The 15,762-nt window shown below is 35.7% G+C and overlaps 1 protein-coding gene and 1 pseudogene across 21 annotated transcripts in view; one reads left to right on the top strand and one right to left on the bottom strand.

Moving 5' to 3' along the window:
* The window catches only part of LOC133243105 (endogenous retrovirus group PABLB member 1 Env polyprotein-like), a 486,815-nt pseudogene that overhangs the window by 230,875 nt on the left and 240,178 nt on the right, over positions 1-15,762 (top strand).
* The window catches only part of RPS6KA6 (ribosomal protein S6 kinase A6), a 192,628-nt gene that overhangs the window by 103,699 nt on the left and 73,167 nt on the right, over positions 1-15,762 (bottom strand). For all 21 annotated transcript variants that reach the window (XR_009734976.1, XR_009734977.1, XM_061409582.1 and 18 more), the window contains one exon: positions 12,926-13,005. Coding sequence is in view for 19 of the 21 variants with exons in the window: in XM_061409582.1 (XP_061265566.1) it covers positions 12,926-13,005 (80 nt within the window). In the remaining 2 variants the exon portion in view is untranslated. The remainder of the gene's footprint in view (positions 1-12,925; positions 13,006-15,762) is intronic.

Below are 15,762 nucleotides of genomic sequence, written 5' to 3'. Positions count from 1 at the left end.
TCATTTACTTTTCCAAGGACACTGATAAAATCATCTTTCAACTTCATACAAGAATTCCTGTTGGGACTTTGTTTGAAATCTTGTTAGGTCTACAAGTTAATTTTGGAAGAACTAGCAGCTTTATAATTATCAGTCATTCATCCCATTATATTTTCTTGACATTAGCAAAATATGGTATGGCCTGAGAGAGAGGTGTGTGTGTGTGCATGCATGTGTGTGTGTTTGCAAGGAAAGAAATTTGGGGGAGGTGTCATTCCCTTTAAAACATATATATTAACACATACAAAAATGTATTTTTAAAAGTGTCTTTCTAAGACTTAAACAGTAAGTAAGTTCTCATTTTTGGTGATATGATATAGCAGCTTTTTTGTACAGATACATGAAGTAAAACCAATTAAAAAAAAAAAAAAACTTACTAACAAGCTGTCTATAGAAGTAACCATTAAATCATTTCTTAGAAGCCTGTTTAATGATTATACTAATTTATTGTCTTTGGAAAATGAATTTTAAATGCTTGTTATTACCTAATATTCCAGACTTAGGAATCAAAACTTACTAACTGCATTTCTGTGCTAGTATGAGTTTAGATAGTCTCACATCGAGAATAGAGGTCTGAAGAGTTTAAAAGAAAATCAGAAACAACTACAAGTAAGAATATCTCAATTATTCTTGTCACTTCTACAGTCTAACATAAGAAATCATGAACAACTGTTAATACTGTTGAGAGAGTCATTTCCCACGCAGGTTGGTAAGAAGTCTAGGGGTCCCCAAGGAGAGAGGGTTCTGGAATTCTCAAGGAGGAAGAAAGGACAAACTTTTTTTTCCCCTCTACATTCCTTAAGATTATATAACAATAATGTATACTGCTTGAGGACAGTCTCTGGAAAAAACCTTCTGGCTAATCCTGTTATCTTAAAATGTAAATTATGGGAGTAGGTCTAGTGAGGTCTTTACAACCTCCAGATATACTTTTGATTCACTGTAATAACTAATTAGAGAGTATATAATTTCATTGCTAACACTAGCAAGGGGGTACTCTTTCTGCCCCCTTCTGATGCCTATGTCAGAAGCTTTCTCTATCTCCTTTATACTTTAATAAAACTTTATTACACAAAAGCTCTGAGTGATCGAGCCTCGTCTCTGGCCCCAGATTGAATTCTCCTCCGGAGGCCAAGAATCCCGGTGTCTTTGCTTGGTTCAACAACAACCTTTCACTGTTGTCCCTCTATATCTAGGAACCAGGTTTTAATAGACCCAGAGGGATGGTACGGGGAGGGAGGAGGGAGGGGGGTTCGGGATGGGGAATACGTGTATACCTGTGGCGGATTCATGTTGATGTATGGCAAAACCAATACAATATTGTAAAGTAATTAACTTCCAATTAAATAAATTTACATTAAAAAATTAAAAAAAATAAGGTCCTTTAACAACCCTCTGGGACAGCGTCCTAGACAGACCCTATCACACAGAGAATTCTGTTCTATAATAAACAATACATGAAAGTCACAGTCTATGTTTGTGCATGGAATGTTCTACATTGGAGATAAACAGATACAATCCAGAGACCTCAGCCATTTAAGCAACGGCTAGCATCCCGGAAGCACAGTGTTCCGTTCTTACAGCAAGTTCTAGAGCTCTGGGAATCAACAGTAGCTCTCGCACATTCAAAATTTTAATTCTGGAAGTGAGATGTTGAATCACTACCACCCAATTAAAATTCTACTTATTCTTAGACTATCAGTTCAAGACAAAATGAAGTAGATAAGGGAAGGATTTAATCTCCCATTTGAAACAACTAAACACAGGACAAAATATATGAAATGACACTTTTCAAGACATTAGACATCAGGAAACAAAGGACAGTGAATACTGAGAGATAGAAACAGTCTACAGTATCCTAGCTTACTATCTATAAAGAGTTTCTAGGCAGTAATGCAAGGACGGTAAAGTCAGGCAGAGCCTGGAAGACTCCTAAGTTGATGAGACGGATCTGAGAGACTGGGGAGACATGATGGAGAGAATTCACAAGACAGAGTACAGAAGAGATAATTACACAGAGAACTATAGAGTTATATAGATGGTCTCCCTCAAGTACTCAGCATTTGTGAGTGAGGAAACTAACCTGAGCCAGGAAAATAATCAATGAAAGGATTAGAGGGACTAATCCATGGAACTCATACAGGGTCAGGAATGGTTCATGTTACCTCTAAAGAGAGCAGAAAACTTTGTAATTCATAGGGCACTGGATGTAGGAATCAGATGGATTTTGTTTCCAAGTAGAGTAAAATCAACCATTGATTAAATGTTGCTCTGGTCCAGTTAAACAACCTGAAATAAACTAGTTCACAGTAAACTACACAAATTCCAGAACAAAGTTCAATAATATTTAGAGAAATACAAAAACCAAAATATAAAAATAACCATCACCTAACAAGGTGAATTTCAGGATGTCTGTCATCCATGAAAAATTACTATTTATAGATCTAAGGAAACTACCTGAGTTCAAGAAAGGAACAACAGTAAATTAAAAAAAAAAAAAAAAGAAACCACAGAGCTCACAAAGGACTAGGATAAGTCCTGTACCCACAAATGAGAGTGAAAAATCACATAACTGATAGGGTGTTGGTTAGAGTAATAAGAAGACTCATTTCAGTACTAGAAAAAAATTAATCCTAAATTCTGCTCTTGTCTCACATAATAAAGTTAAAAGCAAGACTCAACAGGTTAACTGCATCCCAGAACAAAGCTAAATACTTTGTAAGAAAACACAAGTATCTAGAGTACAAGAAAATTAAATTTAATAAAATTAAGTACAACTGACCATACAATTATGCTGCCATTGAAGCACAAAAGCAATCATAGACAATAGTTAAACACATGGGTGTGGTTATGTTACAATAAAACTTTATTTACAAAAAATATCAGCAGCCCATATTTGGCCTGAGACTATAGATTCCTGACTGCTGAGTTAAAGATTTATACTACAAACCCTAAAAGAACTACTAAAATAACACAACAAAATGTTATTTTGATAAAAAGCTAACTGAAGATAAAAAGATAGCAGAGAAAAAGAGAACACGTGTACATCCATGGCAGATTCATGTTGATGTATGGCAAAACCAATACAATATTGTAAAGTAATTAGCCTCTAATTAAAATAAATAAATTTATATTAAAAAAATAAAAAAGAGAGAAATAAAAGAACAGATGGAACCAAAAAAAAACCCACCAATAGTAAGATGGGCAATTTAAACCCAATCATATCAATAATCATATTAAACGTAACAAGTCTGACACACCTATTAAAAAGCATAAATTTTCAGACTGTATAAAAAATAAGATAATTATATGCTGCCTTAAGTACTGCACATTAAATATAAAGACAAATCAATTAAATAAAAATATGAAAAACACTATACCAAAGTAACAATAATTTTTTAAAAACCTGGATTAATATCAATGTAGATTTCAAAGCAAAGAATATTAGCAAGGATAAAGTCAGTCATCTCATAATGATAAAGGGTAAATTCACTAAGATGGAATGACAATCCTAAGGTTTATGCACTTAATAACGAAACTTTGAAATATATGAAGCAAAATTTGACAGAGATTCAAAAAGAAACAGATAAATCCATAATTATAGTCAAAGTTTGAGCCATTGTCTCTTAAAAATTTTTAAGGCATACAGACAGAAAGTTAGGAAAAATACCAACTATCAAACAACTTAATCTAACTGACATTTACAGAACTTTCCAGTACCCCAAATCATAATACACATTCTTCTCAAGTACACATTGAACAATTTACCAAGATATACCATATTGTGAAGCATAAAACAATTTAAGTGAATTTAAGGGAATTCAAGCCATAAAACTGTGCTGTTTGACTAAAATAAAATTTAAGTAGAAATCAATAATAGAAATTTATCTGGAAGCTGCCTAAATATTTTAAAATTAATTTGCATACTTGTAAATAGCCTATGAGTCGAAGAAGAAATAAAAGGAAATTGGAAAACATGTGGAACTAAAGAAAAATAAAAGCATCACAATTCAAAATTTGTGAGATGATGCTAAATTAGTATTTAGAGTGAAAGTTATAACACTACACACTTATATTAGAAAAGAAGCAAAAGTCTTAAATCAATAACTTCTATGTCCATCTTAAAAACCAGAAAAGCTAGTGAAACACAAATTAAGCAGAAAAAAAAATGAAATAATAAAGATTAAAGTAGAAGTAGAAAACAGAAGAAATACAATACAGAAAAATCACTGAAACCAAAAGCTCTGGGTTCTTTGAGAAGAACAATAAAATTGGTAACAATCTACCAAGCCTAAGCAAGAAAGAAAAAGGAGAAGACACAAAATACCAATATTAGGCATGATGATATCAACAACAATAATGATTCTATACCTATAAAAATCATAACAAGAGGATACTATGAACAACTTTATGCCAATGAATTTGTTAACTCTGATGAAATGCATAAATTCCTTAAAAGACATAAGATACTAAAACTCATTTAAAAAGAAAAGATGAACTGAATAACCCCAAGTAACTTTTAAAAAACTGAATTTATAGTTAAACACTGTACCATTTAAAAAACACTTCAGGTCCAGATAGCCCCACTAGTGAATTCTACGAATCATTTAAGGACAATGTAACATTGAGCTTTTGCAGAAAATTGAAAGGGAGAAAATTCTACCCAACTCATTCTATGAAACCAGAATTGCTCTGACACCAAAATTATATATGATCAATAACTACAGTCAAATATCTCTCATGAAAATAGATGCAAAAATTCTTAACAAACTTTTAGTAAATATCATCCAATAATATACAAAAAGGATAATATATCGTGACTGCATGGAGTTCACCCACAGATGCAAGACTGCTTCAACATGTGACAATTAGTTCAATGTAATTCACCATATTAAAAGATTAAAGAAGAGGACTTGCCTGGTGGTCCAGTGTATAGAATCTGCCTGCCAATTCAAGGGACAAGGGTTTGATTACAGGTCTGGTGACATTCTATATGCTGTGGGGCAACTAGGTCCTGTATGCCACAGCCACTAAGCTCATGCTCTAGAATACATGTGCTGTAACTACTGAGCCAACATACCACAGCTACTGAAGCCTAAATGGGCCTTAGAGCCCATGCTCTACAACAGAAGAAGGCATCACAATGGGAAGCCTACACACTACAACTAAAGAAAGCCGGTGCAAAGCAATGAAGATCCAGTACAGTCAATGAATAAAGATTAAAGAATAAAAAAAACATACGATCATCATCTTAATAACTACAAACAACAAAAAAAAGTGTTTTACAAAATCAAACATGCATTCCTGATAAAAACTTTCAACAAACTAGTAATAGAAGGGAAATTTCTCAATCTGATAAAGAACGTAACTTTGTAATTCATGGTGAAAATATGCTTTCCTCCTAAAATCAGAAATAAGGCAAGAATGTCTGCTTTTATCAATACTTTTCAACAGAACCTGGAGGGTCAAGTCAGTGTTATAAAGACAAATAAATGAGTCCATAACGGAAAAGAAGTAAAACACCTTATGTGGGTTAAACATAGAAACTTCTATTTGTAGTCTATCAAAGTGCTGCTAGATAAAATAAGTTTAGTTATATTTTAAAATACAAAATTCAATATCCAAAAAAAGTAGTATTTCCACCCATTGAAAATAAAATTAAGAAAGTAATTCCACTTACAATGGCAGTTTTTAAAAAGAAAAATATTCAGAGACAAATCTGACAAAACACATAAAAGATCTGTATACTGAAAATGACAAGATACTGGTGAGAGAAATTTAAAAAGACTTAAATAAATGGAGAGAGATACTATCTTCATGGATTAGAAGACTCAACACTGAAAATGTCAATTATATACAAACTGAACTATAGATTCAGCACAATCCCAATCAAAATCCCAGCAGGCATTTTTGTCCAGTGAAAAACTACTTTTTAAATCAATATGGAAATGCAAAAGATCTAGAAGAGGCAAAACAACTTTGAAAAAGATGAGCAAACCTCAAGGACTTGCACAACCTGAGCTTTTATAAATATTTATAGATATTTTATAAATATAAAGGAATCAAGAACGTGTTGTATTGGCATATGGATAGACAAACAGAAAAGAGTGTCTAGATGTATTAATATATCTTCATGTACATGATCAACTGATTGTCACCAAAAAATACAAGGTAATTAAATGAAGAAAGCATTTTTATTGTTGTTCAGGTACTACATCGTGTCTGACAATCTGTGGCCCCATAACAGAACCACTCCAGGATCGTCTGCCCTTCATTATCTCCAGAGTTTGCTGAAATTCATGTGAATTGAGCCAGTGATATTATTCAACTATCTCATTCTCTGCCACCCTCTTCTCCTTTGACTTCTACATTCCTCAGCAACAAGGTCTTTTCCAATGAGTTGCTCCTTCATAACAGTTGGCCACAGACCTGAAGCTTCAGCATCAGGACTTCCAGTGAATATTCAGGTGATGATTTCCTTTAGGATTGACTGGTTTGATTTCTTTGCAGTCCAAGGGAGTCTCAAGAGTCTTCTCAAGCACCACAATTTGAAAGCATAAATTTGTCAGTGCTCAGCCTGCTTTATAGTCCAAATTTCACATCTGTAAAAGATCTTCATGACCCAGATAATTACGATGACATGATCACTCACCTAGAGCCACACATCCTGGAATGCGAAGTCAAGTGGGTAAAAGCATCACTGCAAACAAAGCCAGTGGAGGTGACAGAATTCCAGTTGAGCTATTTCAAATCCTAAAAGATGATGCTGTGAAAGTGCTGCACTCAATATGCCAGCAAATTTGGAAAACTCAGCAGTGGCCACAAGACTAAAAAAGGTCAGTTTTCATTCCAATCCCAAAGAAAGGCAATGCCAAAGAATGTTCAAACTACCACAAAATTGTACTCATCTCACACGCCAAAAAAGTAATGCTTAAAATTCTTGATGCTAGGCTTCAATAGTACATGAACCTTGAACTTCCAGATGTTCAAGCTGGATTTAGAAAAGGCAGAGGAACCAGAGATCAAATTGTCAACATCTGCTGGATCATCAAAAAAGCAAGAGAGTTCCAGAAAAACATCTACTTCTGCTTTATTAACTATGTCAAAGCCTTGCACTGTGCGGATCCCAACAAAATGTGGAAAATTCTTCAAGACATGGGAATACCAGACCACCTGACCTGCCTTCTGAGAAATCTGTATGCAGGTCAAGAAGCAATAATTAGAACCAGACATGGAACAGCAGACTGGTTCCAAATTGGGAAAGGAGTACGTCAAGGCTGTATACTGTCACTCTGCTTATTTATCTTATATGCAGAGTACATCATGCTAAATGCCGGGCTGGATGAAGCACAAGCTGGAATCAAGATTGCCGAGAGAAATATCAATCACCTCAGATATGCAGATGACACCACCCTTATGGCAGAAAGCAAAGAACTAAAGAGCCTCTTGATGAAAGTGAAAGAGAAGAGTCAAAAAGTTGGCTTAAAGATCAATTTTCAAAAAACTAAGACCATGGCTCCTGGTTCCGTCACTTCATTGCAAATAGATGGGGAAACAATGAAAACAGTGAGAGACTTTATTTTTGGGAGCCCCAAAATCACTGTAGATGGTGACTGCAGCCATGAAATTAAAAGATGCTTGCTCCTTAGAAGAAAAGCTATGACCAACCTAGACAGCATATTAAAAAGCAAAGTTCCGTCTATGGAAAGTTCCGTCTAGTCAAAGCTATGGTTTTTCCAGTAGTTATGTATGGATGTGAAAGTTGGACTAAAGAAAGCTGAGCGCCAAAGAATTGATGCTTTTGAACTATGTGTTGGAGAAGACTCATGAGAGTCCCTTGGACTGCAAGGAGATCCAACCAGGCCATCCTAAAGGAAATCAGTCCTGAATATTCATTGGAAGGACTGATGCTAAAGCTGAAACTCCAATATTTTGGCCACCTGATGTGAACAAACAACTCATGTGAAAATACTCTGATGCTGGGAAAGATTGAAGGCAGGAGGAGGAGAAGGGGATGACAGAGGATGAGACGGTTTGATGGCATCATCAACTCAATGGACATGAATTTGAGTGAGCTCCAGAAGTTGGTAATGGACAGGGAAGCCTAGCATGCTGCAGTCCATGGGGTCACAAAGAGTAAGATATGACTGAGTGACTGAACTTAACTGAACATGACTATTGGAAAAACCATAGCTCTGACTATACAGATTTTATCAACAAAATAATATTTCTGCTTTTTAATATGCTATCTTGGTTTGTCACTTCTTTCCTCCAAGGATCAAGTATCTTTAATTTCATGGCTGCAGTCACTGTCAGCAGTGATTCTGGAGCCAAAGAAAAGAAAATCTGTCTTGGCTTTCCTTTTCCCCGCTTCTATTTGCCATAAAGTGTTGGGACCAAATGCCATGACCTTAGTTTATTGAATACTGAGTTTCAAGGAAGGTTCTTCACTCTCTTCTTTACCTTCATGAAGAAGCTCTTTAGTTCCTCTTTGCTTTATGCCATTAGAGTGGTATCATCTGCATATTTGAAGTTGTTGATATCTTTCCTGGCAATCTTGATTCCAGCTTGTGAGTCATCCAGCCTAGCATTTTGCATGATGTACTCTGCATATAAGTTAAACAAGCAGGGTGACAATATATAGCCTTGATGTACTCCTTCCCAATTTTGAACCAGTCAGTGTTCCTAGTCTGGTTCTAACTGTTGATTCTTGACCCACATACAGGTTTCTCACTCGACAGGTAAGGTGGTGTGGTATTCCCATCTCTTGAAGAATTTTCCAGAGTTTGTTGTGATCCACAGAGTCAAAAGCTTTCACATATTCAATGAAATAGAAGTAGATGATTTTCTAGAATTTCCTTGCTTTCCCTATGATCCAATGGATGTTGGCAATTTGATCTCTGGTTCCTCTGCCTCTTTGAAACCCAGCCTATACATCTGGAAGTTCTTGGCTTATGTATTGTGGAAGCCTACCTTGAAGGATTTTGAACATTACCTTGCTAGCATGTGAAATGAGAGCAGCTGTGTGGTAGTTTGAACATTTTTTGGCACTGTCCTTTTTGGGGATTAGAATGAAAACTGATCTTTTCCAGTTCTGTGGCCACTGGCAGTTTTCCAATTAGCTGTTAAGGCATTCAGCACCTTAACAGCATCATCTTTTAGGATTTGAAAGAGCTGAGCTGTAATTCTATCACTTCTACCAGCTTTGCTAACAGTAATGCTTCCTAAGACACAAGTGATTTCAAACTCCAGGATGTATAGCTCTAGATGAGTGACCACTTCACTCTGATTATCTGGGTCATTAAGGCCATTTTTCCTAGTTTTTCTGTGTATTCTTGCCACCTCTTCTTAATCTCTTTTGCTTCTGTTAGGTCCTTACAATTTCTGTCCTTTATCATGTCCATTCTTGCATGAAATGTTCCCTTGATATCTCCGGTTTTCCTGAAGAGATCTCTAGTCTTTCCCATTCTATTGTTTTCCTCTATTTCTTTGCATTATTTATTTAAGAAGGCCTTCTTAACTCTCTGTGCTATTCTCTAGAACTTGCATTCTGTTGGATAAAGCTTTCCCTTTCTCCCTTGCCTTTCATTTCTCTTCTTTTCTCAGGTATTTGTGAAGCCTCCTTGGAGAACCACTTTGCCTTCTTGCATATCTTTTTCTTTAGGTTAGTTTTTGGTCACTGCCTCCTGTACAATGTTACTAACCCCCATCCTTCAGGCACTCTGTCTACCAGATCTAATCCCTTAAATTTATTCCTCACTTCCACTATATAATCAGAAGGGATTTGATTTAGGTCATACACGAATGGCTTCCCTCGTGGCTCAGATGGTAATGAATCTGCCTGCAATGCAAGATACCTGGGTTCCATCTCTGGGTCAGGAAGATGCCCTAGAGAAGAGAACGGCAACTCAGTCCAGTATTCTTACCTGGAGAATCCCAAGGACAGATGAGTCTGGTGGGCTACAGTCCATCGGATCACAAAGAGTCAGACATGACTGAGCGACTCACACTTTAAATGGTCTAGTGCTTTTCCCCATTTCTTAAATTTAAGCCTAAATTTTCCAATAAGGAGCTCATGATCTGAGCCACAGTTAGCTCCATGTCTTGTTTTTCCTGACTGTATAGAGCTTCTCCATCTTAAGCTTCAAAGAACATCATCAATCTGATTTTGGCATTGACCATCTGGTGATTTCCACATATAAAGTTGTCTCTGGTTTTGGCAAAAAGTGTTTGCTACAACCAGCATGTTCTCTTAACAAAACTCTGTTAGCCTTCACCCTGCTTCATTTTGTACTCCAAACTTGCCTGTTATTCTGGGTATCTCTTGACTTCCTACTTTTGCAGTGCAATCCCCCTATGATGAGACAGATATCTTTTTTGATGTTAGTTTTAGAAGGTGTTGTAAGCCTTCATAGAACCAGTCCACTTCAGCTTCTTTGGCATCAGTGGTTTGGGCATAGATTTATATTACTGTGATGTTGAATGGTTTGCCTTGGAAATGAACCGAGATCATTCTTTTTTGAGATCAAACCCAAATACTGCATTTTGGACTCTCTTGTTGACTATGAGGGTTACTCCATTTCTTCTATGGGATTCTTGCCCACAGTAGTAGATATATTGGTCACACCCATTCCTGTCCATTTTAGTTCAGTGATTCTGAAGATGCCAATGTTCAAACTCACCATCTTCTGCTTGACCATGTCAAACTTCCATTGAAATAACATCCAGGTTCCTATGAAACACTGTTGTAAATCGAACTTTTACTTTCACCACCAAACAGACCCACAACTGAGCATCTTTTCCAATTTGGCACAGTCGCTTCATTCTTTCTGGAGCTATTAGTAACTGCCCTCTGCTCTTCCCCAATAGCATAACTGACACCTTCCAAACTTGGCGGGGGGGGGGGGCTCAATTTCCAGTGCAACCTATTTCTTTTTTCCCTTTTCATAGTGTTCATGGGATTCTCAAGGCAAGAATATTGGCACTGTTTGCCATTTCTTCCACCAGTGGATTACATTTTGTCAGAACTCTTCACTATGACCCATCCATCTTAGATGGCCCTGCACAGTATGGCTCATAGTTTCACTGAGTTACACAAGCCCCTTTGCCAAAAATGACTGTGATCCATAAGGGGGAAGAAAGCACAGTCTTTTCCAATGATGATGCTAAAACAATGAGATATCTATATGCAAAAAGAGGACAAGATGTAATGGTTGAGTTCCTTCAGCTGTTCACCTGAAACTATCACAACATTATTAATTGGCTATACCCAAATTCCAAATTAAATGTTTTTAAAAATGCCTGAAATAAAAAGGATTCTATTTTCAAAACTCAAATACAGTTCAACATTTCTTATGTATCAGTAAAATATGGATAACTGTGAAAAAAGGACTGTAACACATACTTAACACCATATATGAAAAGGAACTCAAAATTGATTATAAACATAAATATAAAACCAAAAACTTGAAAACTTCTAGAAAACATAAGAGAAAATCTTTGTGACCTGGGATGAGGCAAACATTCATTAAACAGGACACCAAAAACTATCATTCATAAAAGGAAAAAAGTATTATAAATTAGACATCAAAACTAAGAACTTCTGCTTTTTGAAAGACACTGTTAAAGAGAATGAAAGGATAAACAACAGATCAGAAGAAAACATTTTCAAACATACATGATAAAGGACCTAGCATTCAAAATATATAAAGACTTTCAAAATTCAGTAACTAAAAATACCCAATAAAAATGGGCCAAAGATTTAAACAGATATTTTATCAAAAAAAAAAAAAAATACATGTCAAATAAGCACATGAAGAGATGTTCGACATCATTAATCATTAGGGCTATAAAAATTCAAAACCACAATAAGGTCACCATACACTTATCAGATATACAAAATTAAAACAAGACTGACCATACCAAGTGTTGGTAAGAATGTGGAACAACTGAAACTCTCATATACTGCTGGTGAGAATGTAAAAATTATACAACCTCTTTGGAAAATAGATTGACAGTATCTTTAAGTTAAAATATAGACCTACTATATAACCCAGTCATTGTATTCTTAGATATTTAACCATTAAAAAAAAAAAATGTCCATACATGAACGTTTCTAGTAGCTCTATTAGTATTACCCAAAAATTGAAAAAAATGTATATCCATCAACAAGTTAATGAATAGACAAATCATTGTGTACCTATACAGTGGAATACCACTCAGCAATAAAAATGAACTACTGATGCACGCCACAACTTGAATGAATCTCAAAATAATTATGCTAAGTTAAATAAGCCAGACCAAAAACCAATACATACCATATGATTTCATTTATATGAAGTCCTAGAATATGCAAACCAATTAGTAACAGAAAGCAGATTCAGTAGTGGTGGGGCAGGAGGGAAGCATTACAAAAAAACACAAGAAAATTGCTGGGGACGATGGATAAACTAATTATTTTGATTGTATTGATGGTTTTATAAGTTTACACAAATGTCAAAATTTATCAAAGCATGTACTTTAGTAAGTACAGTTTGTTGTATGTCAACTATACCTCACTAAAGCTGTTTTAAACATGAATAAATTAAAGCTTACTCTCAAAATCATTTTGGTAGCTTAAGTAGCCAAAGTCCTAGGCTTGCCCCTATCTACTTCATCCAGTTATTTATACTGATCTTATTCCTAAGAGAAAAATGAGTAACGCATTGATATGATTTAAATGACAGTCAGAAAATGCCATTAACTGGCACATTCATGAAATATTATGTAACCAAAAAAAAAAAAACAATATTTAAAATTTCCATAGCAAAAAGTACTTAGCAAAACAACAAACACAATGTCTTAGTTTTGTTTAAATAAAATATAGCAAAAATTTACAAATACTCACCTCTTTGGATAATCTTGTGAAGACATCTCCTCCCCTGAGAAAATCCAATATTAAATACAGCTTCCCTTCAGTCTGAAAGGCTAATTAGAAATTAAAATGCAGATGTAACAATTTTTAAGGCTACAAAGCTTAGTATACTTTTTACTTAATATAGCTGTTGAGAATTTTATCACCAAACACTATACTGAAATTAACCATTTACTTACATGGTCCATTATTCGGTAACATTACTTCAAAATTAAAACTAGCACTGAAAAGCTATAAACCCTTTTCCAGAATATATCAGATGTTCTACATTGTAGCTCTACACAGAAACTTGTAAGATCATCATTTTTCCACATTTATGAAGCACCATAATCTACTGCAATTGCCTGAATTCTACCTCCCCATATACTGAAAATCTACTAATTCTGTCAAGCTCAACAAAAATGTCACCCCCTGTTTCTTCTATTAAGAGGCTTTCTTCTATTAAGGACTTCCTCCTTTTCACATTTACCCACAGCGTCCTTACACTCTTCCCCATCAGAATTACTTGCTACTACCTTTGAGATCTCATTGTACTTTATTTATATCTTATGGTACCTTAAACTATTTTGATTTATAAAATTAATTGGTCTTATATGTCTGTGTTCCCTATAGATTACAAAATTTCTTAAGATCAGAGATTATATCCCCTCTAGAGCCTACTGATTTTAACAGAATATTTTGCATAAAACTGGTGTTTAGTGATTAATGATATTCCAGAGATACAAGGAAGGAGATCTTTAGATACTACTACTACTTTCATTCCATTTGGGTAATGGGGAATGAAAGAATAATGGGTGAAAAATACCAGATTTTTGCTAGTAAAGTAAGTAATGCTCAAAATTCTCCAAACCAGGCTTCAACAATACGTGAACCGTGAACTTCCAAATGTTCAAACTGGTTTTAGAAAAGGCAGAGAAATCAGAGATCAAATTGCCAACATCCGCTGGATCCTCAAAAAAGCAAGAGATTTCCAGAAAAACATCTATTTCTGCTTTATTGACTATGCCAAAGCCTTTGACTGTGTGGATCACAATAAACTGTGGAAAACTCTGAAAGAAATGGGAATACCAGACCACCTGACCTGCCTCTTGAGAAACCTGCATGCAGGTCAGGAAACAACAGTTAGAACTGGACATGGAACAACAGACTGGTTCTAAATAAGAAAAGGAGTATGTCAAGGCTGTATATTGTCACCCTGCTTATTTAACTTATATGCAGAGTACATCATGAGAAACGCTGGGCTGGAAGAAGCACAAGCTGGAATCAAGATTGCCGGGAGAAATATCAATAACCTCAGATATGCATATGACATCACCCTTATGGCAGAAAGTGAAGAGAAACTAAAAAGCCTCTTGATGAAAGTGAAAGAGGAGAGTGAAAAAGTTGGCTTAAAGCTCAACATTCAGAAAACTAAGATCATGGCATCTGGTCCCATCACTCCATGGCAAATAGATGGGGAAACAGTGGAAACAGTGTCAGACTTTATTTAGTTGGGCTCTAAAATCACTGCAGATGGTGATTGCAGCCATGAAATTAAAAGATGCTTATTCCTTGGAAGGAAAGCTATGACCAACCTAGACAACATATTAAAAAGCAGAGACATTACTTTGCCAACAAAGGTCCGTCTTGTCAAGGCGATGGTTTTGCCAGTGGTCATGTATGGATGTGAGAGATGGACTGTGAAGAAAGCTGAGCACTGAAGAATTAATGCTTTTGAACTGTGGTGTTGGAGAAGACTCTTGAGAGTCCCTTGGACAACAAGGAGATCCAACCAGTCCACCCTAAAGGAGATCAGTCCTGGGTGTTCATTGGAAAGACTGATGTTGAAGCTGAAACTCCAATACTTTGGCCACCTCATGCAAAGAGCTGACTCACTGCAAAAGACCCTGATGCTGGGAAAGATTGAGGCCAGGAGGAGAAGGGGACAACAGAGGATGAGATGGTTGGACGGCATCACTGACTCAATGGACATGGGTTTGGGTGGACTCCGGGAGTTGGTGATGGACAGGGAGGCCTGGCATGCTGTGGTTCATTGGGTCACAAAGAGTCAGACATGACTGAGCGACTGAACTGAACTGAGTAACTACTATAATGCATATTTGTCAAAATTACCTAAAAATAAAATCAATGCCTGCTATTCATCTACCTTTCAAAAACCAAGAGCAACATAGTAGACTGGATCAGTAATTTTTGCCTTTGAATTCCCCAGGGAAGTTAAATGCCATAATCTCATGCATACAATAAATTGGCAATGGAGCCATTATTAAAATTCAGAACTGCATAGGTTGCAAGAATTAATAGTTAAAATGACCATACTGCGCAAAGCAATCTAAAGATTCAATGCAATCCCTACTGAAATACCAATGGCACTTTTCACAGAACTAGAACAAGTAATTTTAAAATTTGTATGGAAATATCGAAGACCCTGAATAGCCAAAACAATCATGAAAAAGAAGAACAAAGCTAGAGGCATCACACTCCCTGACTTCAGACCATGCTAAAAGGTACAGAAATCAAAACAGTATGTACTGACATAAATAGAGACATACAGATCAGTCGAACAGAATAAAGAGCCCAGAAATAAACCCACCCACCTGTGATTGATTAATCTGCAACAATGGTGACAAGAATATACAAAAGAGAAAAAGGGAGTCTCTTCTGTAAGTGGTGCTGGGAAAAATGGACAGTTGCATGTAAAAGAATGAAATTTTCTATCATATATAAAAATAAACTCAAAATGGATTAAAGACCTAAATGTAAGACCATAAACCATAAAACTTCTAGAAAAGAACATAGGTAGAACACTCTTG

The sequence above is a fragment of the Bos javanicus genome, chromosome X (genome assembly GCF_032452875.1).
Source record: "Bos javanicus breed banteng chromosome X, ARS-OSU_banteng_1.0, whole genome shotgun sequence".
Lineage (NCBI taxonomy): Eukaryota > Metazoa > Chordata > Mammalia > Artiodactyla > Bovidae > Bos > Bos javanicus.
Note: the sequence above shows the minus strand (reverse complement) of the source record. Positions and strands in the feature narration are given on the sequence as shown.